The sequence below is a fragment of the Phacochoerus africanus genome, chromosome 15, assembly GCF_016906955.1.
Source record: "Phacochoerus africanus isolate WHEZ1 chromosome 15, ROS_Pafr_v1, whole genome shotgun sequence".
In the NCBI taxonomy this organism is placed as follows: Eukaryota; Metazoa; Chordata; class Mammalia; order Artiodactyla; family Suidae; genus Phacochoerus; species Phacochoerus africanus.
This window is the reverse complement of record NC_062558.1, coordinates 33,174,809-33,202,792: the sequence shown is the minus strand read 5'-3', so window position 1 is coordinate 33,202,792 and position 27,984 is coordinate 33,174,809. Positions and strand designations below refer to the sequence as shown.

At 45.0% G+C, this 27,984-nt stretch overlaps 1 protein-coding gene across 8 annotated transcripts in view; it reads right to left on the bottom strand.

Moving 5' to 3' along the window:
• CIT (citron rho-interacting serine/threonine kinase) overlaps nt 1-27,984 on the bottom strand; it is a 178,851-nt gene that overhangs the window by 94,780 nt on the left and 56,087 nt on the right. For all 8 annotated transcript variants that reach the window (XM_047760368.1, XM_047760361.1, XM_047760362.1 and 5 more), the window contains one exon: nt 19,287-19,470. In XM_047760368.1, coding sequence (XP_047616324.1) covers nt 19,287-19,470 — 184 coding nt within the window. The remainder of the gene's footprint in view (nt 1-19,286; nt 19,471-27,984) is intronic.

Here is a 27,984-nt window from a genome sequence, read left to right as displayed (position 1 = left end):
CTACGTTTAAGTGTTCTTCTGAGGATTTAGTAAGATAATCCATGGAAAGCCCTGATATCGCAGTGCCCGGCACATCTTGCAGGTTCATCAATGTGGTTTTTATCATCACTACCCTTGCAACAGCATGAACAGCACATGCCTCAAAAGGCTAAAGCATTTGATTATAAGAGTAAAACTCCAGGGACTGAATTTGCTCCATGCTGTTATTCACATTAGAACAAATGTTGATTATTCAAAGAAATGGGCCATGGGGATTGAAATCCATAAATTATTTTTTTTAATAGCTGCACCTGGGGCATATGGAAGTTCCCAGGCTAGGGGTCAAATCGGAGCTACAGCTGCAGGCTTATGCCACATCCAAGCTGCGTCTGCTGCCTATAGAGCAATGCTGGATCCTTAACCTGCTTAGCGAGACCAGGGATCGAACCTGTGTCCTCATGGATACTAGTTGGGTTGATTACTGCTGAGCCACGAAGGGAATACCTCAACTTTTTTTTTTAATCTCACTTTGGGCTAAGAATTTTAACCAAATTCTACATCTCTCACTAGTCTGTTTTATACCTCAGTTTAGTCAAAACACATACAAACACGTGCTTTTTCAAAAAACTAGAGATGAAATGGGTTGCTTGGCATGGCCGTCATTATTCCCTTTATTCCTGACATCACTTGGGGGAGATGGGTGGTGTAGAGAAGACGACCAGACCCCTCCCTCCAAGGGAGGAGAGGTAATCCACAACCAGGGTCCTCGGTCCTTCAGGAATCAGGAGTCACCTGCGGTGACATGAGTCAGGGGTGACAAGCTGGGCCTTGTCTCTCCAGGCTCAGGCACAGAATGGGCACCCTTAGGGGAGAAGGGTTATGTGTATGCATGACAACGGATGTGGCTCCAAAATTTGATGACATGGGAGGGCAGGCTCCAGAGGTGCCTGAAGTGAGTTCCTGTGTACAAAGCTGATTGCTCATTCACCTCCAAAAGTCATTTCTAGGTCGCCTGTTAATGGGGCCCAGAATCAGGGAGATGTGCAGCCCCAACCTGCGGGCACTTGCAGGAGACCATACTCCAGCCCCTCCCCCTCCTCCCAGGTCTGACTCCCTCATTCTGCTATTCTAATGCTCAACTAATGCTCACTGTTTGGAAGTTCTAAGTACAGCGACTAAGGGCTCTTCAGAATAAAGGTGCTAAAGAAATCTTTAATAAAAATGACATCTTAAACAAAAACTATGATGGAGTTCCCATTGTGGCTCAGCGGTAACGAATCCAACTAGTATCCATGAGGACTCGGTTGAATCCCTGGCCCCGCACAGTGGGTTAAGGATCTGGCATTGCCGTGCGCTCTGGTGTAGGTCACAGACATGGCTCAGATCTGGCATTGCTGTGGCTGTGGTGTAGGCTAGTGGCTACAGATCCGATTCAACCCCTAGCCCGGGAACCTCCATATGCTGCAGCCCCAAAAAAAGTCAAAAAAAAAAAAAAAGAGAGAGAGAGAGAGAGAAAGGGAGTACAAAAAACCCTGTAACCGGCTGTAACAATAAAGCTGTAGGTGATTAGCAGGAGTCACAGTAAAGAATATTTCTGTTGACCCTGAAATGAGACAGAGTGTACTCACTAAAGAAAGAGTTGCCAGAATTTTCCTTTGTTCTTAAAATTCACACACTTCAACAAATACAGGCAAATTTTGTTATATGGTGTTTTGCTTTATTACATTTCACAGATACTGGGTTGTTTTTTGTTGCTGTTGTTTTTAACAGACAGCAGGTTTGTGGCAACCCTTCGTCAAACAAGTCTATTGGCGCCATTTTTCTGATAGTATTTGCTCACTTCCGGTCTCTGTATCACATGTTAGCAACCCTCACAATACTCCAAACTTTTTGATGATTACTTTGTAGTTGTTTGGCGGCACCACAAACTGCACCCATATAATACAGTGAACTTAATAAACAGTGTATGTGTTCTGACGGCTCCTCCTCCTACCATTCCCTCTCTCTCTCCCTCGCCCTCACAACAATACTGAAATGAGGCTAATTAATAACTATATAATAGCCGCTAAGTGTTCAAGTCAAAAGAAGAGTCACAGGTCGATCACTTTAAACCAAAAGCTAGAAAGGATTAAGCTCAGTGAGGAAGGAATGTTAAAAGCCCAGAAAGGCTTAAAGCTAGGCTTCTTGGGCCAGATAGCCGAGTTGTGAATGCAAAGGAAGAGTTCTTAAAGGAAATTAAAAGTGCTACTTCAGTAAACACATGAATGATAAAAGAAAGCAAAACAACCCTAACGCTGATCTGAAGCAAGTTTGAGTGGTCTGGATAGATGAAACCAGCCACAACACTCCCTTCAGCCAAAACCTAATCCAGAGCAAGGCCCTACCTCTCTTCAATTCTATGAAGGCAGGTGCAGAAGCTGCACAAGAAAAGTTTGAAGTTAGGAGAGGTTGGTTTGTGAGGTTCAAGCAAGGAAGTCATGTCTCCATGATATAAAGGTATAAGCTGCAGCAATTTATCCAGAAATCCAAGATAATTAAGTTAAAATAATTAAGCAACAGATCTTTAATGTAGACAAAACAGCCTTATACTGGAAGAAGATATCATCCAGGACCTTCATAACTAGAGTAAAGAAGCCAATGCCTGGCTTCCAAGGACAGGCTGACTCTCTTGTTAGGGGCTAACGCAGTTAGTGAAGCTGCTGATGAAGCTAATGCAGCTGGTGACTAAGCTGAAGCCAATGCTCATGTCCCATTCCCAAAATCCTAGGGTGCTAAAGAATTATGCTAAATCTACTCTGCTGTGCTCTATAAATGGAAGAGCAAAGCCTGCATGATAGCACATGTGTTTACAACATGGTTTTCTGCATATTTAAACATACTGTTGAGAGAGACCTACTGCTCAGAAAAAGATTCAAGTTCTCACTGCACCTGATCACCTAAAAGCTCTTGATGGAGATGGACAACAAACAATGTTTGCATGCCTGCTAACACAACATCCATTCTGCAGGAGTCATTTCTACTTTCAAGTCTTACAATTGAAAGGGGAAAAAAAAAAAATTCCTAAAGCTATAGCTGCCACAGAGAGTGACTCCCCTGATGGATCTGGGCAAATCAACTGAAAAATCTTCTGGAAAAGATTCACCATTCTAGATGCCATTACGAACATTTCATGGGAAGATTTAACAGGAGTTTGGAAGAAGCTGATTCCAAGCTTCATGGATGACAGGAAGGGGTTCAAGACTTCAGTGGAGGAAATAACCACAGATGTGATGGAAACAGCAAGAGAACTAGAGTGGAGCCTGGAGTTGTGACTGAGTTGCTCCAATCTCATGATAAAACTTTAACGGATGAGGAGTTGCTTCTTATGGATGAGCAAAAAAAGGGGTTTCCTGAGGTGGAATCTACTCTTGGTGAACATGCTCTAAAGACTGTTGAGATGACAACGGTGAGATGGCAACACAGGATTTAGAACATTACATTAACTTAGTCCATAAAGGAGCAGCAGGGTGTGAGTGGATTGACTCCAGTTTTGAAAGAAGTTCTACTGTGGGTAAAACACCACCAAATAGCATTGCCTGCTACACAGAAATTGGTTGTAAAAGAAGAGTCAATCAATGTAGAAAGCTTCTTTGGGGAGTTCTCACTGTGGCTCAGTGGAAATGAATCTGACTAGCATCCATGAAGACACAGGTTCAATCCCTGGCCTTGCTCAGTGGGTTGAGGATCTGGCATTGTTAAGAGCTGTGCTGTAGGTCACAGATGCAGCTTAGATCTGGCATTGCTGAGGCTGTGGCGTAGGCCAGTGGCTACAGTTTCAATTCAACCCCTAGCCTAGCAACCTCCATATGCTGCAGGTTCGGCCCTAAAAAAAAGAAAGCAAGCTTCATTGTTGTCTTATTTTAAGAAATTGCCACAGCCACCCCAACCTTCAACAGTCAACAGCCATCAGTACAGAGGCAAGACCCTCCACCAGCAAAAACACTACAACTCACCAAAGGTTCAGACAATGGTCAGCACTTTTTAGCAATAAAGTCTTTTTTATATATTTTTTTCCTTTTTAACGGCCATACCTATGGCTTATGGAAGTTCCTGGGCTGGGGGTCAAATCAGAGGTGCTGCTGCCACCCTATGCCACAGCCACACTGGATCTGAGATGCAGTTCTGAGCTGTGTCACAGCTTGGGGCAACATGGGATCCTTAACCCACTGAGCAAGGCCAGGGATCGAACCCACATCCTCAGGGAGACTGCATCAGGTTCTTAACCCATTGAACCACAATGGGAACTCTGATGAAGTATTTTTAATTAAGGAATGTACACTGTTGAGAATAATGCTGTTGCACACTTAACAGACTATGGTATAGCATGAACATAACTTTTATACGGCACTGGGAAACCAAAAATTTTGTGTGACTTGCTTTACTGCAATAGTCACCTTATTGCAGCGAATACTACAGTATCTCTAAGGTATGCCTATATTGTTTGACCCACTCCTACAAGTAAGTTCAAGATGGATGGGCATGTAGGAAGTAAGACAGACATTTATCCCTTATTTATATATATAGGAGAACATAAAAGCCCTGTGATCCCATGAGAGGTACTTGTAAACCAGTGGTCCTGGACCAGGGGCAATTTTGGCAATGTCGGAAGACTTTTTTGATTTTCATGACTGGGGTTTGGAGTGCTATTAACATCTGGAGGGTAAAGGCCCGAGATTCTGCTCAACAATCCTACATCCACAGGACAATCCCCCATGAAAAGAATTATCCAGCCCAACATGTCAATAGCGCCAAGTTACAAAACTCCACTGTGGAGGCTATAAAGTTAAGGAAGCCACAATTTGTTTCCTCAAAGAAGTAGCAAGGTAGGAGAGAGAATTAATGCCAACACCTCTGTCATCAATAATAATACTGATGATAATTTACTGAGCACCAGGTCAGGCACCGTGCCAGGTACTTCAGGGGTTACCTCATTGACCGCCCACCAGCCCACCCCAGCCATCTCTGAGGTGGGTGTGTTACTCTCCTGTAGCACTGAGGCCAAGGAAGAGCTTACTTACCCTATGGCCTCTGCATTCCCTACCCAACCACATCATGATGACCGGGGTGCAGGTGTGGGGAGCAGAGCTGGGCTTTGCTTCCAAGTTGGGCTCCACAACTGTGGGAATCCCAATTCTGCTAGTTCTTGGCTGGACGGCCTCAGACAAACCCAAGAAAAGTGCCACAGACACTCGGAGAAACAAAGTCAAAGAGAACTGGCAAAAAGGATGGTACAGGGAAAGGGAGCTTCTATCTAGGACTAGCTGCTTGCAACACTGGGTATTAGACTCCAAGCCCAAACTGGGGACAGCCTGGGTACCCAAGAACATCCACACACCAGGTCAGTCCACAGCTACCCCCAGAAACAGCTCGACCCACACCCAAGAGCAACTCTTCCTCCATTGCTTGGTGACTTGGGGGGAGGGGGGTGCTATATTAAAAGAGGAAACAGTACAGATTTTAGAGGCCCGGGCTGGTTCACACTCTGGGCTCGATGAGATGCAGTACAATGAGGATGCTAATAAAAGAACATGCAGCCTGCCCACACATTGCTTGCCTACTCCTCCTGGCCACATCTCTGACACACAGCCAGTTGTCCCCATGGAGAGAAAAGGCACTTGTGAGCAGCGGGTGCATGCAGCCACCCACCCACACACAGCAGTGCTGTCTCTTCTAGCATGAAGCCAAGTTTGGGTTTTCCTTTTTTTCCCTAGCTTCTATTTTCCTGAAAAATTTACTCTGAAATCCAACATCTCTTCCCCATATACACATCTGCTTTATAATTAGAGAGGCCCAGAGAGTATTAATAGAGGTAATGGCAGAGGACACAGAGGGAGGGCTGGGCTGGGTCATTACCCCTGCAGCAGAAAGAAGGTTTTCTTAAAACATGTTAGATGTGACCTAAAAACTGCTTTACCTGTACCTTCAACATTTAAGGGAAAATGACAGAACGTGGTTTTCTTGATGGCTATAAATAAATCCCCTCACTTTGAAAAAAATTTTCCTTAATAGCGCTGTCAACAGAACACTTTGGATCAAAAGAGAATACAATCTACTTCCAACCTAAAAGTGTCTGTGTGTGGCGGTCTCTCTGATCACTACTGCAGTAATCAAGATCATGCTTAAGCATCAAGCCATTCATTTGTTTCCTGAGGAAAGGGATCCCAAGTGTGCAAGACTTGCCTCCAAATCGCTGATCACACAGATCACAAATCACAAATATTCTCGAGATAACCAAGAACGGATACTGAAGGCTAAAAATGATGGAATCAAAATTAGCTCAGCTGAGGGCTCTACCTTCAATTGTGGCCAACGGCACTAAAAATACACGCAAGTGCAAGATGTAATATGGTGCAAAAAATAAAACACTCATCAGCATTCTGCTCCAAAAATATATTGGCTTTTAAGATTGAGCACTCTGAAATTTATGAACTAACTTGATAAGCCTGTTTAAAGACACACGTCAGTGTCCATTACGAACACCTGGAAATGCAGTTGTCCTCCCAACCCTTTCTCCACAGTTTCACTTTCTGTGGTTTCAGTTACCCACGGTCAACAGTGGCCCAAAAATATTAAATGGAAAATTCTACAGGTAAACCACTTAGAAGTTTTCAGCTGAGCCCTGTTCTGAGTAGTGGGACGAAATCTTGCGCCACCCCATCTGTTCCACCTGGGGCCTGATTCATCTCTTTATCCCAAGTACCTACACGTTGCACACCACCCGCTAGCCGCCTCGGCTGTCGAAACATCGTGGTGCTTGTTTACAAGTAAACCTTATACTTTGTAACAGCCCCAAAGCCCAAAAGTAGTGATGCAGCAATTCTGTTTGCCTCTTATGATACCTACCTTTTTTTTTTTTTGCTTTTTAGGGCCAAACCCACACCATATGGAGGTTCCCAGGCTAGGGGCCGAATCAGAGCTACAGCTGCCAGCTTATGCCACAGGCATAGCAACACAGGATCCAAACTGTGTCTGTGACCTACACCACAGCTCATGGCAATGCCAGATCTTTAACCCACTGAGTGAGGCCATGGTCCTAGTCGGATCTATTTCCACAGCACCACAACGGGAACTCCTACACCTAATTTATAAATTAAGCCTTATTGTAGGTTGTATATAGGTATAAGAAAAATGTATATAGAGTTTGGTACCATAGGCAGTTTCAGGCATCCATTGAGGGTCTTGGAAAGTACCCCCAGCGGGTAAGGGGGTCCACTGCATCAAAAGACCACTCTCCTGGAGTTCCCTGGTAGCTCAGAGGGTTAAGGAGCCAATGTTGCTGCTGCTGTGACTAAAGTCACTGTGGTGGCACAGGTTTGACCTCTGGCCTGGGAACTTTGACATGCTGCAGGCAAGGCCAAAAAAAAAAAAAAAAAAACCGCTCTCCTAAAAAGCTTCCAAATCTAGCTAGCTTTGGGGCAGCCCCTCGCCCATCGACATCAACACTATGTTCTCTCCCTCACACACACAGAGCAGAGGTCTTCAGCTGGATTTGAGCATTTGCTTTGGAATGAGTCAAGAATCATTTTCAAAAAAATTTTTTTATTGTTATTTCTCCAATACAATTTTTTGTCTACTGTATAGCAATGGTGACCCAGTTACACATATATGTATACATTCTTTTTTCTCCCAATATCATGCTCCATCATAAGTGACTAGAAGAATCTCTTTTTTTTTTTTTTTTTTTTGCCTTTTAGGGCTGTACCCGCTGCCTATGAAGTTATCAGGCTAACGGTTGAATCAGAGCTACAGCTGCTGGCCTACACCACAGCCACAGCACTGCAGGATCCAAGCCAAGTCTTCGACCTACACTGCAGTTCATGGCAACACCACATCCTTAACCCATTGAGTGAGGCCAGGGATTGAACCTGCATCCTCATGAATACTAGTTGGGTTAGTTTCTACCGTGCCACAACAGGTACTCCAAGAATCATTTCTTAAAAATCGCACTATCCTGGGTCACTTTGCTGTACAGCAGAAATTGACAGACCATTGACTATAACAAAGAAAAATTTTTTTTTAATTTGAGCTCTAAAAATAAATGAAAATAAAAATCATGTTACCAAAGTGTAGTTATGTGATTTCTAATACAGCCCCACCTCTAAGGCAGTGCCTAGCTTTGCAGGTCCATTGCATTGACAGACCTCCACCTCCTACCTGGATGGCTGCAGTGACCCGACTTATCTTCCTGAATCCAACTCTCAACATCCTGCTCGTCACCACACAATGCTCAGTGGGCCTCTCTGTACCATGAAAACCAGACCAGCCACGTCCCTAACTCAAAATCCTGCAAAGGCTTCCTGCTCATTGCAGAAAAGAGCAGAATCCAAGACTAAAGCCCCTGCCGACTTGCTCTTGGATGACGTTCCCTGTACAACCCAGAGCTTGGGCTACTCCAACATGCTCTCTGTTTACTAGACACCCAAAGGCTAGTCTGGCCTCAGGGACCAAAGTGCTCATTACCAGCCACTCCCCACCCGGATTCTGATTTCTTTGTCTTTCTTTCTTTCTTTCTTTTTTTTTTTTTTTTTGCTTTATAGGACCGCATGCTTGGGATATAGAAGTTCCTGGGCTAGGGGTTGAATCAGAGCTACAGCTGCCGACCTACGCCACAGCCACAGCGATGCCAGATTCGAGCCACGTCTGTGACCTACACCACAGCTCAAGGCAATGCCCGATCCTTAACCCAGGAATTAAACCCACAACTTCATGGATCCTGGTTGAGTTCGTTAACTGCTGCACCACGATGGGAATTCCTGGGTTCTGATTTCTTCAGAGTCCTTGTTACCATCTGAAAAATTTCTTACCCATGAACTTACTTTCCTGTCTCCCTGCACAGAATGCTAGCTCCTCGAGAGCAGGGGCCTTACCAGTCTCACTCAGTTATGCCATAAGGCCTAGGACTACATGTTTGTTGAACAAACGACTGAATGAAGTGCGGAGCAATTCTGTGCCCCAGGCAGTCTCAGTTAAAAGGCCACAGTGGGACAAAGACACCCAAAATGAGAAGCACACTCGGAGTTCCCATTGTGGCTCAGTAGTTAGCTAACCCAACTAGGATATGGGTTGATTCCTGGCCTCGCTCAGTGGGTTAAGGATCCGGCGTTGCCGTGAGCTGTGGTGTAGGTCGCAGACGAGGCATGGATCCCAAGTTGCTGTGGCTGTGGCGTAGGCCAGAGGCTACAGTTCCAATTGGACCCCTAGCCTGGGAACATCCATAGGCCGCAGGTGCGGCCCTAAAAAGAAAAACAAAAAAAATCAAAAAAGTCAACAGTGCACTGAATTAATGCTGGCTTGAGAAAGCCCTCTGGTCCTTGAGCGGGAGGTACCCAACATTGGTTCTGGGATGGCCATGTCACAGTAACACACATGCAGTCCCATACAGGGGATGCTCCAGCGCTGGAGGGTGGGTGGGAAGGTGTGACCTCCAGGGCAAACACAGTGCACGTCCTCCTCCCTCAGCACCGGTTCCGGATCCCGAAGGGGCTGGGTCCTACTTGGGGTGTGTTTTATGGAAGGTGCAGGTTTAATCAACACATCACAGACTCCACTCTAAGTAGTAAGACTGGATGGAGAAATAAGGACCTGTGTCAGGGGCCTGATTCTCTCAATGGGTAGAAACCAGCAGGATGTCTTTACAGAGTAGAGCAGGGAAGAAAAGAGACTCAAAAGCAGCCCAAGGCCCATCTTCACCCCTAAACAACAATAATAGGAAATGAGTACTCACTCTGTTCCAGGCACGAACAACCCATGCTCCATGTGTCCCCACAGCAAACCCAGCAGGTAGGCACAAACAACCCCCACTTCATACATTACAGAACTGATGCCGAGAAGTTAAATACCTTGTTCAAAGAGGAGGGGGGGAGTAGTCTAGATTTCAAACTACATCAACCTGATCCCAAGGCCTAGACTTGCCACGAGTATACAACAGTCCATCCCCAAAATTAAGAGTGCTTCCATATGCCGTGCAAGTGGCCCTAGAAAAGGCAAAAAGACAAAAAAAAAAACCAACAACAAAACAAAACAAAACAGTGCTTCTATTGGAGTTCCTGTTGGATTGGTAGGTTAAGAACCCGACGTAGTCTCCATGAGGATGCGGGTTCAATCCTTGGACTTGCTCAGTGAGTAAAGGATCCAGCATTGCCGCAAGCTGCAGCATAAGTAACAGGTGCAGTTTGGATCTGGTGTTGCTGGGGCTGTGGCATAGGCCTCAGCTGCAACTCCGATTCAACCCCTAGCCTGGGAACTTCCATATGCATCAGGTTGAAAAAAAAAAATGCATCTATCAGCTCTAAAGTCAAAAGCTGGAAAAGTTGGCCATCCTCTGCCATGTATAGCATGTGAATTTAAGAAGATAAGCCAAGCTTCTTGATTGGTTACCTTGATCAGTTTCCTTAATGGTACTACAGCGGGTTACCCCTGGGATAAAAGAGCATGTTTGTCAAGCCCTTACAATGTTCCCAGTACCATGAATTCACCTTTGTTATTGGGCTAGTGCGTCAATTCTACAGTCTGGTAAAGGCAGGACTGTTAGATGCAGGGTGGTATAGTAGTGCTGGAGGCAGCCTATGGGTCTAAGACTCAGACCTGTTATGACCTGCAAAACCTCAGGAAAATGACTTGCCCTTGCTGAGCCTCAGTGTCCTCCTCTGTAAAATGGGGAGAAGAGCAGCCGCTTCAGAGAGTTATGGTGAGAGTGAGGACTGAAAGAGAATGCATGAGATGAGGCATTCGGCACAGCTCTGGGCACAGCGGAAGTGCTCAAAGATGACAGCCTCCATTAGAAGCTGTAAACTGCAGGAGAACTGGCATAACCCATGGCCACTTCTGTCTAATTCAATTTGACAAATGTTCGCTGAAGACCTGCCAGAGGCAAGGGTACTGTTTAATGTACAAGGTCCCCTTCTCCTCGATGAGCACTGGGCAGCCTGGCCAGGCATAGGGGACAAGTAGGAGGGATGAGTGAAAAGGTAGGCTGGGGTCCCGGCATACCAGGCTTGAATGCCAAGCTCGGAAGTGGTCATTAATTCCATGCACGTCGTGATGCTATTAAAGGTCTGAGCAGGAGAATGACATCATCCAACTTGTGCTTTGGAAGAATTCCACTCTCTGTGGAGAATGGATGAGACTGGGGAAAACCAGAGGCATATGCATCAGTCAGGAGGCTACTGCAATAGTCCAAGCAAAACTCAATGAGGGGTGGCAGAGAGGACAGAGAAACGGGCAGAGGTACAAGGGTCATCCTAGAGGCAAGACTTAGAAAACTTGGTAACAGCTGAGAGGGTGGGGGAGATGAAAAAGAGTTTAAGATGACTCTGTTTTCTTGCCTAGAAAGGTGGACAGAGGGGTGGTTTCTTAAGTGAACTGAGGAAAACAAAACTGGCACCCAGTGGCTTACTAAGAGAAGGGAATGTGCCTATGCTAGAACAAGGGACAGGGATGGTGAGAACTGGTAGGATATTCTGGTGAGGATGAACCAGGCACACTGGGAGGAAGGCCTTGGGCAAATGAGAGTTAAAGTCCAGGGACTGAAAGAGATCACCCAGAAGAGGCTAAAAAGGCAATGAGGGAGTTCCCATTGTGGCTCAGTGGTTATGAACCTGACTCGTATCCACAAGGACGCAGGTTCCATACCTGGCCTCTCTCAGTGGGTTAAGGATCCAGCACTGCCATGAGCTGTGGTATAGGTTGCAGATGTGGCTTGGATCCCAAGTTGCTGTGGCTATAGTGAACGCTGGCAGCTGCAGCTCCAATTTGACCCCTAGCCTGGGAACCTCCACATGGTGCAGCTGCAGCCTTAAAAGGAAAAAAAAAAAAAGAGAGAGAGACAATTAGGGTGCAACTTCAGGGGATGGTGCAACATCTCAACACTTCAAGGGCCTGAAACAGAAGAGAACAGCCACAGGAGAGAAAGAACTGCAGTCACAGAGGGAGGATGGAAAACCAAGTTCCCACAATGTAGAAAGTAGAAAGTTTCAAGACAAATATGGTGACTCATGGGATCATGTGTCAAGATGGAGACCACTCAACTCAGTGGTGGGCTGGAATCCATGGCTTCTGAGTCAGCACTTTCAATAGAGTTGGAGAGGTTGAAAAAGAAGCACTGAATGTAGGCTCTTCTTTCATGAAGTTTGTCAGAGAAAGGAAGGCGAGAGAGAGGTCAGGAGATGCAAGACAAGTCAGACAGAGAGAACGGGGAGAAATTCACTTAGGGGAAGGGACAGGTGCCAAACTGGCACTGAGATTGGGAACATACAGCACCATTTAGTCAATTACTGTCTTCTTAAGGGATCCGAGGCAACCATGCAAATCAGCATGTGTAGGCCAGCAAAATACGCACTTGACAGATCTTTTGGAGCTGATTCTTCAGGATTGGGCTGGGATGGTTTGGATCAGATTTCCTCAAGGTATCTTTAAAGACGAATGAGAAGGCGGCAGAATGGGCCTGCCAGGCCTGAGAGGCAAGCACGCACAGTCTAAATAGAGAACAGAATGAGGCAAGAACAAGATGTGCTTGACTAAGAGAAGAGAGAAGCTAAGCAAGAAAAGAAAACACAACGCACAGAGGTGAGTGTTAGGTGCCTGGTCAGCATGACCATGGAGTGGAAACAGCACGGAGTACTTGAGGGCAGGGACCAGGGGCAGGAGCTGGTGACAGTTTGGGAACTTACTTGGGAGGTACAGAGAACCAGAGTAGCCTCTGCTACTGCTCAGACTGTCAAAACACAGGTGAGGCTGTTTGCCATAGGGATCTGGAGGTGTGTGTGTAATGACAAATAGCCTTGGGCTGGAGGTGGAAAGGAAAGGAGTTTTTAAGGGATGATTTCCCCCCCCCCCCCGCCACCTTCACAAGTATTTCAACATCTCGTGCAGCTTTACATTAAAAAACAAAACAAAATCCAATTTAAAAAAAATGGCCAGAAGATCTAAATAAACATTTCTTCCAAGACACACAGATGGCAACGAAACACATGAAAAGATGCTCCACATCACTAATTATTAGAGAAATGCAAAGCAAAACTACCATGAAGTACCACCTCATACCAGACAGAATGAATGGCCATCATCAAAAAGTGTACAAACAATAAATGCTAGAGAGGATGTAGAGTGTATACTGTTGGTGGGAATGTAAGTTGGTGCAACCACTATGAAGGACATCACGGAGGTTCCTCAAAAAACCGAAAATAGAACTACCATATGATCCAGCAATCCCACTCCTGGGCATCCATCCAGAGAAAACCATAATTCGAAAAGAAACATGCACCCCAGTGTGCACTGCAGCACTATTCACAATAGCCAAGACATGGAAGTAACCTAAATGTTCATTGACAGAAGAACAAGTTAAGAAGATATAGTACACATATAAAAGGAATACTACTCAGCCATAAAAAAGGACAAAATAATGTCATTGTCAACTACATGGACCTAGAGATTATAATACTGAGTGAAGTCAGACAAATATTATATGATATCACTTATATGTGAAACCTAATAAAAATGATACACAAGAACTTATTTATAAAACAGAAACAAACTCAGAGATTTCAAAACCAATCTTATGGTTACCATAGGGGAAACCGTTGTGGTGGGGGGAGAAGAACTAGGAGGATGGGAATAACATAAGCACTACTGTATAAAATAGATAATTAACAAGAACCTACTGTGTAGCACAGGGAAACCTACTCAATAGTTTGTACTCACCTATATGGGAAAACAAGAATGGAAACGTGTATAACTGATTTGTTCTGCTATACACTTGAAACTAATACAACATTATAAATCAACTATATGCCAATAAAAAATTTTTAAAAGAAGTGGGGGAGTTCCTGCTGTGGCACAGCAGAAACAAATCTGACTAGGAACCATGAGGTCATGGGTTCAATCCCTGGCCTGGACCAGTGGGTAATGCCATGAGCTGTAGCGTAGGCTGGCAGCTGTACCTCTGATTAGGCCCCTAGTCTGGGAACCTCCATATGCCATGGGTGCAGCCCTAAAAAGCAAAAAAAAAGTGGGACTGATTGGAGAGTTCAGGCCATCGTCCACCGGAATAAACCCTCCTAGGATGGATGGAAGGAGGCAGCTGAACTACAAAACCTAGATGCAAACACACACAGATCACAGTCTGGTCAACCAACTGGGAGCTGTAGCCATAAAAACGATTTGGATTGATTTACCCAATGCTTATTGAGCAGCTTGTCTAAGATCGGCTTGAAGGGAGAGTGGAGAGCAAGGTCATTGCAACCCCTGTCCTTGCCAAGCTTCCACTCAAGCACATAAGAACTCTCAGGGACAGAGTGTGCAGGCGTGTGTTAATGTGTGTAGGTACACACACACACACGTGAGAATCGCTAAACAGAGGAAAGAGGGAGGAGTCAGAAACACCCAAGAGCTACTCAATAAACTGGCAGAGACTGAAGATAAAAAACCCAGCTTTTCCACCACCCATCAGCCTAGCTCACCACGGCCCACAACGCGCCTCTGCTTCTGACAAACCACCTCTGCTTCTGACAAAGCACATGAACCTAGGGGATCCACATAAATGTCCCCATCTCTCCCATCTGTGGCACAGCACAGTGGCTAAGAGACCCTGAAGCCCCCCCCTCCCCAGGCCCCAGGTTCAAGAACCAGCTGAACCTCTGGAAGCCGTGTGACCTTGGGCCAGTTGCTTCCTTTCTCTGCATCTGAGTTTGCTCACATGCAAAATGGAGATGAGGACAGGACCCTCCTTGTGGGCTGTTGTGCAGTTTAAATGAGTTAACTTGTAGTAAAATGACTGCAACAGAGCCTGGTGCAGAGTTAACCTGTAATAAAATGACTGCAACAGAGCCTGGTGCAGAGTCGGTACCCTGGAAGGATAAGCATGTGCCTCTCCATTGACCCGAATCTACTTTTACGAAGCCAGGGCAAATATTCGACCTTCCATTAGTCCTCTTATAAGCTCAGTTCCAACACATGTATTTTCTGAGGGTCTCCAATGTCTCGTGCTCCAGGAGAGCCAGCCAGGATGAGTAAGACCTAGTCCTGCCTCTGAGATCACAGAGGTTCCAACCAAGATCATCCCTGTACTTGGCAAGAACTGGGAATTGGCATTACCCATGAAGTGGCCCCCACAGTAGATTTTTTGCCTTTACTCTCCCGGCTCTCCCAAAGCAGTTGGATAACCAGTGTGTACGTGATATTCTGCAGTCAAGGAAGGTGTTTGCTTTGGGTCCCATGAAGTATTTCACATCTAAGGCTTTGACTCTTTCAGCTTGATGGGAATAGAACCCATTCTGGGACTGGGCCTTCTAATTCTGCCCCCCCACCCAGTCCATTCCACCCCAACCTTTCACCTCCAGGTATTTGGCAACTGCAATATTAATGTGGGGTGGATCAAGGTGTTCAAGCATCTCTAGCAGAAAATGCCCAAGGCCTGGGAAGCTGGGTTTCTGGTCTTGAATGACTTTGGACTATTTAATTATTACCGAGTTATTTCCCTATCTTCTTCACACATACAGAAGGACACCATGTGTATAGAGACCAGTATCAGTAATAACAAAAACAATAATAGTGGATATTCAGTGCAACTTTTCCATGTGCCCGGGATTAGATCAAGTGTGTTGCATATTTCACATAATCCTCCCAAAGCCCTAAGAGGGAAGTATCATCATACCTCACTTTGCATATGAGGAAACTGACATGCAAAGAGGCCCCAGTGGAGCAAGGAAGAGGCACCAGAAACTTGTTCTCTAAAAATCTGGAAAGGCATTGGCAAAGCCATTTTTTTACTCTTCCACAGTGTTTGGATGGCTGGCTCCAAAAATAAATTTTTAGATCCACCCAAAAGGAAAGGAAAAAGCCCTGAGTCAAAAGAGAAAGCCCCCATCCTAAAAATAGCCTATTCAGACACTGTCATCCCACAGATGCCAGGCTCGATGAGATCCTATTGGTCCTCTAAGATTCTCAACTTCTCCAAAAGCATAACACCAGCACGTGTAAAAACGAACACAAAATATAAAACCGACCAGCTTTTTCCTTCTAGAGTTTATACGGAAGGTCTGCAGAAAGGCAGTGCTTCTAGGAAGGACCTAGAAAAATGTACCCCCTGCTGACAGAGGGAGGGCTGGGATCCATTCTATCTTTAACACACTGATTTCTGTTACTACCCCACCACTGTAAAATTCAAGCAGAGAGAGGCTCATAGAAACAGCCAGGGATTCAGAGGTTGGGGATATGGTTTGGGTTGCTGTTGGTTAAAAAGAAATAGGTACAAGATACACATTCTCCAGCACTGACTTTGTAGTAATTCTACCCCGAAGATAACCAAAACCTCTTCTGTAGACTCTCTTAGGCTTCAACGCAGGCTGCAAATCCCACTGCACCTCAGACATAGAATGCTGAGTTCAAGATTCTCGTTCAACCTAAAGCAATGATGCATTCAAAGGTGGCTTAAAAATAGTCTGGGGTCCCCAAAGAAGGGTGCCCAAAAGTGTTAAGTGATGGTAAAATTCAAATCATCCTCACTGCCAGAATCTCTGTGAAAATGCCTCTTTCATTCAGCTCCCTCTCTGAACATTTCATTCAATTGACTGGTAACAGATCTGGGGTCAATTTTTCCCAATGCAGTATAGCAGCGCCTGCAGTTTCCTCAGTGATGTGAAGAGTGAGTAACAGCACAAGCAATCAACGTGTGTAAATAAAAACCTGTGATGGTGAAACAGGGAGGGGAAAAGGAGAAAACTCAGGAAGAAATGCCAGGTCCCTGGTGGCAGTGGTGACACCCCCAGAAAAGGCCTCCCCACACACCTCCAAATGAATTTGCCAACTATAGGTTGACAAAACTGCAGGGGCTTCTGAGTAATTTTATCACTGTATCTTTTCTATGGCATTTCTAAATGATGATGATCCAGGGTCACCTACATCCAACAGGTAGGGTGAATTTCTAAAATGATGCTTTAAGTTTCACCTGTAGTGCTTGCCTCTGGCAGAATAAACCAATCCAACAGCAAGTTCATGTTATAAAATATGAGATGAAAGATCTTTCAGATTCCAACCCCAAATTATCATGGAAAGGGCATGGAAGTGCCCCCCTCCCCGAGAAAAAACAGGAATACTTCAATTCCATCTTCCAGATAAGAATTATATAGTTTTGCTTGGGCATGCACTTTTTAAAATTGAGAATCTTATTAAGCATTCTGTGGGGGCATGAAGAGAAGCTCATTTCATGCTCTAGAGATCTATTTTGAACTACCAAAGGTGATATAGCATAGCTTCAACTACAGTGAGCAATATAAACACAATCTGGGGGAAACAATCAGGAGTAAATTAAATCAACAAATATTTATCGAGTGCCTGGGCCTCGGTACAGAGATGGCCCTGTCAGAGAGCTCCCTTCACTGAGCTTTCTGTGAGGAACAGAAAGATGCAATTACAGTCTTCCTGAAAAATAAGCAATTAATGGCACGCTGCTTCAGATTAATTGCAATCCCCAAGATCCCCCACATCATTCTGCCTTGGCCTCTGAAATCTAAACCCCCTCAAGTCTTTCCTGGTTTTTCAGATCACTGATCAGAACCCCAAGCAAGCTTTCATTCTGACCCAGCGAGCCCACTACGAACCAGGACTAGAACTCTCCATGCACCTCCATCCGGTCCAATGGGTGACCTTCAGTGTGCTGTGTGTGTCAAGGTTAAGCTGCCCACTAACCATACACCCTTTCCCATCAGGCCTCCCATCCTGCCCAGCTCGTCAATGCCAGTGCCAAACCTCCCAGCCCTGCTGGGCCATTTCAAACCCATCCGATGGCACATTCAACAGCTAGGTAGCTTTCCGCCTCTCCTCCCATCATCCAGATTGCTTTGGGGTTGCAGGGCCAATGAGCCAGAGAGGTATAGCCAAGGTTACCCAAATCCAACCCCTGATTTTAATCCCAGCCCCCAGGAGGGAGGAAAGAAGGGTCACCTCAGTATCTTCCATCATCATCAGCTCTCTCAAATTCTACTGCAGCCCACAACCATCCCTCTGATTAAGTGCCCAGTTGCCCACAATAGTCTGCAATCTTTTCAGGAACATTACTGTCAAAATAGCACCCATGGGGAGGCACCATCCAAGAACCCAGATAACATCCCTTTAAATCAATGTCTGAGCTACCAGCACAACAAATCAGGAATAAATGCTGCCAAGGAGAAAATCCAATTTTGCTTGTTGTCTAAGTGGGCAGCGACTAATCACCCACCATTAACCCAAGAGCCTCTAAGGAAGGAAGCTGGGGCATCAGGGGAGTAACACGGCCAGTCTAAACCTTCCCAGGGAACTCACACCTCCAAACGCAGAATGTCACCCGATCGTGACAAGAAGCAAGACACTGAGCTCCTGTATCCACGGAGGCTACTGCATTTCAGAGAAATTCCAGGAGGCTGGAAGCCAGTACCCCCAACCCCCATCAAGTCCCAAGTGCCATACCAAGGCGTTCTTCATTAGCTTTTTCAAGAATCGAGAAAGACCAAGCATGGGAAGGGGTTTACAGTCATGTTTATACTTCCATTTTCCAGTATCCTGGTTTGTTTGCTTTTTCCCTGTGAAGCTCAGTTTCTGTGAATCAATGACTCGGTTACATCACACTCCCTCCCGGTGGCTCACGGTAACGGGGCTCTCTCTGGCCGCCAGCGCTTCGCCAGCTCAGAAGCTCCGCTGCCAGATCCCCGGTCTTGCAGCCGACTTCCAGCCAAGCCGGGTACCATCTCTTGGTTAGAGCTCTGGTGCCGCCACTTGCAGCTCAGCTAATCCCATGGGGAAATCTTTAGCGGATGAAGAACGGATTTTAGGCTTCTTTTAATACTGCCGAGATAGCAACCTTCATCCACCCACCTGAGCGATGGATGGATATATAGATGGATAAATAGACTGACAGCTCATCTCAACCCTGCATCTCTCTCCTTTCACCGAGGATCTGCACTGCAAGGTATCCCCCACTACCTTCTCCCTGATAAAGAAGACCAAAGACTGAAAAACTAACCCAAAGTACCTGATTGACAATTATGATGCTACAGACGGGAAGAGGGACATTCAACACAGCAAAATGAGAATATGAGCACTCTACCCCACCAGAGCCCAATCAGGTAAATTGCTTTCCGAATGAGAGCTGATTAACAGCGTCCCTCTACCACACACCCCCCACCCCCACCCCCACCCCACCCCACGCCACCCCACCACCACCACCACCACCACCACCTTTGGGCTCTGTATGCTTTGCATCAATGCAGGTCCCCCAGAAAAGTCAAATTTTCACTTACTCAGATCTACCAAGAATTCCCAGTGCCTTGCTATAGGAAAACCCCACAAACGGCAGTTCTTCGCCCGAGAAACCCGAGGGGTTCAGCTGGCACGGAGAGGATGAAACCCACGAATTCTTCTCTGGTTCATCAAAATTGGAGGTGTCATCATCAGACTTGAGGGTGGGAACGAAGGGGGGAGGAGCTGGTTAAAGAAAAACAAGAAGAAGGGGTGGGGGGTTGGGGGGGAGAGAGAAAAAAATTCAGACGGATTCCACACTGTTGCGGAGAAGAAAATCGTCTCACTCCTTCAGCGTTCCCGATGGCACTGCAGCGCTTGCTTTCAATCTAGCTCACACACAGGCAGACCCAGCCTCGCTCGGGCTCTTCCAGCAACAAGAGATTAACCCCTTCTCTGCCAACATGGCCACCAACCTGCAGACCGGCTTGCCTTCCCAGCTGGGGTAAACTGAAGGGTCAACTCAAACAGGTCACTTGGTAGAACGAGAGAGCACTTGGGGACTCATTCTAGCAAGCCGCCCCTTCCTGATATTTCCAGAACACTGCTACAGAGCACCAGCGGGCTCATGCCAGCGTGCTTGATGACCTAAACCTATTTATTTCCTCTTCCTGATGAGTGCAAATTACTAATGTGTAGTGCTCATCATTGGGACAAGGTGGTATTTCTACATTTCGTGGATTAATGGGAGGGAGAAGGAGCCGGTCGGAAGATTCAGAAGGCATGTAACTCGTGTTAGGACAGCACTGCAGTCTAGCCCATTCATCTCTGGATGAGTATACTTGGAGCTCTTATGAACCACTTTTTTTTTTTTTCCAGTTCATCATCCCTCCTCCCCACCTCTATCATGCCCCCTGAATCCACCGCAGTTTAATCAGCATAATGAAACACCAGCCAGATAAAGTTCTTCCCAATGATGTACGGCACCCCTGCGTGCTGATGGTGTAGATGGCCAGCTGCGTCCTACCTCATTAAGGCATGACTCCGGCCAGGGACGCCTTACATCTTCTCCACTTCCTGCGGACCTACTAAGCTCTCTTGCTCAGGGAGGTGGACACCTGCCCAGCAGTCACCAGGAAGCTGCCCATTGTGGTGGGCTCCCGGGGGTTTAGCCGGCCAGAAGCGTTACCATGGCTGCGGGCTGAGGCGTCTGTGGCGGGCGGCCGGGGGTGAGCGGGCCAGCCAGGCATCACATCCCCCGCAGTGCAGGCTTCATGCTCCCCACTTTGTGTGTGCGTGCTCTGGCTCTAACCCCACCTGGCCGCCTGCGTGGCAGGGGCCAATGCTGATCTGAGTGACAGAGCAGCATGAGTCACGGCCAGAGCCCTCCTGAGCGCCCCCTAGGCCCACTGTCACAGCCCTTCTCAGCCCAAGCTTCCTTTTTAACTCCTTGTGTGCCAGACCGAGCTATGTGCCAGTTTAGGAGCAGCAGTTTGTTTTCAGCTTACAGACTCCAAAGAATCTGGCTGTTTCCAAAGTTCCCCAATGACAACAACAACATCGGAAGCAGCAGGCAGCCTTGGGAAGGAAATGGAGCGGTGAAGGGATGTGGTGCGGGGAGGAGATGAAGCCAGAATAAGGAGGTCTGGCAGCTCCCAGGAAATGCAAAAAGAACATTCTCAGAGCTTCAGGTGCACCGAGATGTGGCACAAGGTTGAAAATGTAAAATATGCACTTCCAGAAAATTATCGAACACCTCCAAGATTTTAAGAGAATTTGTATCTTCCCCGTTAACTATCAGAATCTACTTGCTTAAACACTTTAAAAATTAGTTGATGGAAAGAAAAATTACCTTGACTGTTTCAGCCCACCTCCCATGTGTACTTCCATCAACACGGGCTCAAATCCAATCAGATTTCAATTACCCAATACCTTTATTTCATAAGGAAAAAAAACAGCCTACCTCTTAGTGGAAATTACATTTCTTAAGGATAAAAAAGAGGTTTTCCATCCCCAAATAAGGAAACTCAGATACTGAGGAAATATACGGAGAGAACTTTGTAGATGAGATTCATAGGGACACATCACGCTTAGGTGCACATACTTGGACTAAGTGGGTTCAAATCCCAGCTCCACCACTTACTAGCACTGTGACCTTGGGAAAGTTCCTTAACCTCTCTGAGCCTCAGTTTCAGGAGTTTTGTTTAAAGCTCCCAGCATCCCTTTCAGAGATAACCTCCTCAAAGGGATGGATGCTGGGAGGTTTAAATGAAAAAGCGTGTATATACATTGTTTATTAGCATAGTTCTTAGTATAGAGCAAACACTCCCTAAAGACTACCTGCTATTATTAATGCTCACATGAGACAGATGTTTACAGCAGACCCTGTAGATAGAAGGCTAGTGAGATGCAACAGAATCTGTGGTGAGTATTCTACTTTCCCACACAAGGCACAGACACACTCACGTGGATGTTTGTGTTAATCATACCATTTCATTCCTAGCAGAAGTTTAATTCCCTTTCCACTATACACTAATTTATCTTTAGGAGACTGAAATAGAATTCCATGTCTGAGAGAGGAGTGTGATTAATACAGGGGCAGGAGCCACCCTCTGTAAAATAATTACGACTGAGAAATTCCGTACTATAAAATAAGATCCCTCTTTAAAATTCCCTCATGCTGTAGGCTAGCCTGTGTGGTCGAGATTAGAAAAGGGGCCAGGTCATCTTCAATAAGAGGGAGGAGAAGTCAACATGAAATACCCCACCTGGTAATGGGTAGGAGAGTCACTGGACAGATGAAAAGCTAGGAATGCCAGCCTCTAGACAGGTAGTTGGGTACAAAAGAAGGGCTTCTTAGGGCCACACCTGGGCAAGGAAAAGAGCCACAGCCTCAAGTCTAAGAGAAGAAGGGGAACTGGAAATAGGCAACCCACCAGAAAGTGATGGATGCTCATCCTTGTCTCAAGCCCTTTAGGAAGAAAGAAATACGGTAGCTATTAAAACTGTGGCCTCGGAGTTCTCTTGTGGTACAGCAGGTTAAGGATCTGGCATTGATAGTATGGTGGCTTAGGTCACAGCCATGGCGTAGGTTTGATTCCTGGCCCTCAAACCTTCATAAGCCCTAGGCTTGGCAAAAAAAAACAAAACAAAAACAAACCAGCTGTAGCTTCAGGGAGTTCCTTGGGGGCTCAGTGGGTTAAGAATCTGGCATTACCACTGCTGTAGCTCTGGTTACAGCTGTGGTATAGGTTTGATCCCTGGCCAAGAGCTTCCCTATGCCACAGATAGAGCCAAAAGAAAGGAAGAAAGAAAGAAAATAAATGAATAACTGTGGCCCAGAGCACAAAAGATTCTTTCTCTCCCTCCCTACCTCTCTCTCTCATACATACATACACTCCCAGCTAGAAATAAGTTCACAATTTAAAAAAGTAAAAACCAACAACTACACGTAACAAGGCAAAAGAAACCAACCAAACTACCATGAAAGAACATCAGTAGATACAAGAAGTGGGAGAATGAGCCTCCCCAAAAAACTGCAGATAGGAGAACAATCTAAAGTGGATGGAGTTCCCATTGTGGCTCAGTGGTAACAAATGCAACTAGAATCTATGAGGACATGGGTTCAAATCCTGTCCTTGCTCAGTGGGTTAAGGATCCAGGATTGCCATGAACTGTGGCGTAGACTGCAGATGTGGCTTGGATCCCGTGTTCCTGTGGCTGTGGAGTAGGCCAGCAGTTACAGCCCCAATTTGTCACCCAGCGTGGGAACTTCCATATGCCCTGAGTGCGGATCTAAAAAACAAAAAAATTAAATAAAGTGGACCGTGAGATAAATTTTCACTTATTATCAAGATAAATGAGTAGAAATTCTAATAAAAGAACAAGATATTCTGAAGAAAAGACAAAGCACCGAACTGAAACAAACTGAAATTTTAAATATGCAAAGTATGGGAGTTCCCATAGCGGCACAGTGAAACGAATCCAACTAGCATCCATGAGAATGTGGGTTTGATCCCTGGCCTCACTCAGTGGGTCGGGGATCCAGTGCTGCCATGAGCTGGGGTATAGGTCGCAGACGAGGCTTAGATCCTGAGATGCTGTGGCTGTGGCGTAGGCTGGCAACCATAGCTCCAATTCGACCCCTAGCCTGAGAACTTCCATTTGCCGAGGGTGTGGCCCTTAAAAAAAAAGCAAAAAATAAAATAAAAATGAAAAGTATGATGGCTGAATTTATAAGTCAAAACTCACTGGAAGAGTTAAATAGATTAGACACATCTGAAGAGAAAACTAGTGAACTAGCAGTTAAGACCAGAGGAAATCACATAGAAGAAAGCTTTACAGGGTGTGATCTGTAGACTGGTAGCATTAGCATCACTAGGGAGTTGGTTAGAAATGCAGACTCTTAGGCTCTATACCATGCTCACTGAATAGCACCTGCATTCTGACAAGATGCCCAGTGTTCGTTAGCATCAGTTGGAGAAGGGCTCATGAAGAATGCAGTACACGCAAAGAGGAGACAAAGGATGAGAATGTCCAACGCACATCTAGTAGGAGTACCAGAAAGAGAAGAGAAAACTAGTTCAAAATCTGGATGCCACATTTTATTTATTTATTTATTTATTTATTTATTTATTTATTGCTTTTTAAGGCCACACCTGAGGCATATTGGAAGCTCCTAGGCTAGGCGTTAAATCAGAGCTACAGCTGTCAGCCTACACCACAGCCACAGCAACTGAGGATCCGAGCCACGTCTGTGGCCTACACCACAGCTCACGGCAATGCAGGATCCTTAACTCATTGAATGAGACCAGTGATCAAACCTGCGTGCTCATGGATACTAGTCAGATTTGTTTCTGCTGCGCCACAATGGGAACTCACCAGATGCCGCATTTTGAAGGAACTCACTGTATAATCTAAAAACTACCAAATACGTGACCACACCTGTTTTGAGGGATTAATTCTTTTTCTTGTACCATATGGAAAAAGTTTCTCTCTGTCTGACCTTTTTTTTCTTTTTTGTTTTGGCCACTCCTACAGCATGCAGAAGTTCCAGGGACAGGGATCAAACCCAAGTCACAGCAGTGACAATTCCAAATCCTTAACCATTAGGCCACTAGGGAACTCCAAAAAGTCCCTTTTTTGATCCTCATAAATACACACACACACACGTTTGCTTTAAAAAGGTATTAGTAGGTCACTGAAATCATTGGATTTGTATCTATGGTGATAAGAGGTACACACTGCACCTAAGAACATAGTATAGGGCCAAGTACATAGTAGGTGCATAATAAACATGTGCTGAATAGACAGATGAGTGAACGACTAGAAAATGGCTCTTGCAAAGAAAGCACCTGGCATGACACAAGAAGTTCCTGGATGTTTGAGTTAAATGGAGATTGTTCTGTCTGAAAAATATGTTAATGAGTGCCTATATTAATATTTTCTGATAGAGCGTAATGAAATCACCATCTCACCACCCCCCACATCCCCATTACATTCAATAACAACAAATGAGAAGTCATACATTATGATCTGTTCATTGGTAAAAGCTACTAAAAACAACAACAATAAAAACACCTTTCCCTATACATATTTTAAATAAATGTAGCCTATGCTTGAGGTCACATCAGTGCATATTCTCCTTATGGCAGGGACTACACAAGTATGTTCTGGAGGGCTTTTCTCCTCCGCCCCTTCTGAGATCAATGGCAGAACAAGGCTTTCAGAAACAAAGAACTATTTTAAGAACAGTAGTTAATCTTGCTCCCATAAATTCTCTCCTTGTTTTAATTCTGACATTCATTAGAAGCTTTTTTAGGGGGAAAAATGTATTGCCTTTAAAAATATTCACACAAAAAAGAAAAAAAAAAGAAAAACAAGGGAAGGAAAGGCAAATGGATTCGTCCTCTCAGCTCTACTTCTAGCACGCTTCACTGAGTCCCATTTATCCTATTCAAACCTTTAACTTTTCAGCATGCCAGACAAACATTAATATTAAAAACACCAAAGATTCTAATTTTGGTCTCATGTTTATCATCTGCTTTCCACACTGGAGGAGAAGCTTCAGGAGGCGAAAGACGATGCTGTATCCACCTAACACCTGGAACAGTACCTGTCTGTCCTGATTCAAGGTTTCCTATCTATTTTGTGAAAGGAACAAATGAAGAGCAAGCAGCTGATTTCTTAGACCTAATGGGCTATTTCGTGCCATATACCACTTTAGGAAACTCGGAGTACCCCATTTAGTCATGAAGAATGGGAACATTAAAAGCCAAAACAAAAGCCTGAATAGAGATGGGGCTCATAAAACTCCTATGACTTTTCATCATCACTATGGAATATGGACACTGAGGCTGAGTTGTGTGTGGCCCAGGGAGAAGGTAAGTAACAGACAACATAGAGTCAGAAAGGGCAAAGGCACATAAATTTTGTGTAATGATATCATGAATCAGGACGGTGCCTGGAACATAGTGGGCATTCAATGATATTAAATTAAAAGGATTTTCAACTTCAATCTATCTACCATGATGTCCTATGCCTTAAAAAAAAAAAAAAAAAGTACTCTAATGATTAGAAGCTATGTTCAAATCTAAAACTACCCCAAAATTAGCTGTCTACCAGTTCCTCAAGATCTGAGGCACCAGTGGGATCCCACTTATCTACATGATGAAGACAGAACAGCAAAGTAAGTGAAGAGGATGCTCTTTGTGTCTTTTAGAGACAAGATGAGGGTGTGAAAAGTGGAGAGTACATCAATAGAGTGATGGCCATCACGGGGATTTAGTGGGTTTTGTGTGTTCCTGCAGGAAAAGCGTCATGGAGGTGATTGACTCTCAAGAGTTAGTTAAAACGTGTCTTTGTGGACTGGAGTGGGCATGAGTGGTCCTTTAGGAAAGCCAGGGAATGGCAGCCCAAGAAAGCTGTGAGTAATGAGGCTGGGAAGTAAACGACACTGAAAACCTGGCTGGACCTTGAAGTGGGGGCATTGACAGAAGGATTATTAGAGAGTTTTAGAGTGCTGGGCTGGTGTCCGTGCCAGAGACAGATAACGATCGCTTCAACGGTGATGGCTGGAAGAGGTTGATGCTAGAAACCTCTAACAGACAAGTCTATAATAGTTAACATGACAAATTCTATACTAAGAAAGTGATAACAGAAACACAGAGGATGTGGATTAACAGGAGACATGGCAAAAACCTGACAACTGACACAAGAGTAGAGATTTTAGGAATATCAATGACCAACTCTTATGATAAGAACAACTCTGAGAAAAAAGGTTGTGGTAAAAGAAGAGCAAGATAGCCAATATCAGAGACCTCATGGGAATGAACCAAGAAATAAATTAGGGGATAGGCAAGTAGAGCTAGCTACTAAATACACATAAATAATTCATTCCATGCGAATAGATTATATCCCCCAGAGACTCAAGGAAGTTCCCTACTTTCTCCCCTCCAAGTAGGAAAGGATCGATTATAACTTGTCCACACAACACACTGTATACAAAATGCAAAAAGAAGACAAATCAGATCCAGTTTTCAATTTACTTAAGTAAGTAAAAAAATTATCCATCTTTGCTTCCCAAAAGAGGTCATAAAAAGACTTTAAGGGAATGTCATTTGGCTGGTGATCAATTTTTACAATGGTGTCTTCAAAGTAAATGCATAAGGCAGTTAGCATTACTGAAGGATGCTTCAATCAATCAATTTCAAGGATGCTGGGGCCAGGCTGCCAAAAGCTATGGAGATTTCCTCTCTGGTGGCAGATACAAGATCTCCATTGAGTTGTGTGCTCCACCTGAGCCTCGCCATTCTCACAAGCCATGTTCCTACAGGCTGCTTAGTATCAAGTTTTTTGGAAACTACCAGACCAGAAAATAGGAGAAGATCTCAATAGATCTTTTTCCAAAGAAGACATACAGATGGCCAAGAGGCACATGAAAAGATGCTCCCCATCACTAATTATTAAAGAAACGCAAATCAAAACTACAGTGAGGTACCACCTCACACCAGTCAGAATGACCATCACAAAGTCTACAAATAACAAATGCTGGAGAGGATCTGGAGAAAATGGAACCTTCCTACACTATTGGTGGGAATGCAAATTGGCGCAGCCACTATGGAGAACAGAAGTAGAGGGTTCTGAGGAAACTAAAAGCAGAACTACCATATGATCCAGCAATCCCACTCCTGGACATCTATCTGAATAAAACTACAATTAGAAAAGAGATAGGCACCCCAATGTTCACAGCAGCACTATTCACAACAGCCAAGACTCAGAGACAACCTAAATGGCTATCGACAAGTGAACAGATAAAGAAGATGTGGTATGTATATACAATGGAATATTACTTGGCCATAAAAAGAACAATGGATGCTCATTACCTCAAAGTGTGGTGATGCTTTCCCAGGCATACACATATGTCAAAACTTAAAGTGGACACTTGAAATGTATGTGCTTATTGCAGATCTATTATTTCTCAAGAAAGCTGCTTCTAACCAACATTTTATCCCCAGTCTTTTCTTCTTTTCTAAGAAGCTTTCACTCAGGATCCTTCATTCCATGAATGAAAACATCTAGTCTCACCCCTTGACTCACTCCTCACCCAGGAAGAAGGAGTTAGGCAATCTGAGTCATCAAAGTGGGACATTCATCTGGCTGTTATACTGGAAGACAGGGTCACCATGCCCTGAAAGCAAGAACTGGCTTCAACGTTCCCTATGTTACTGTCTACATCCAGACTCAGGAGGCACTCGGCCA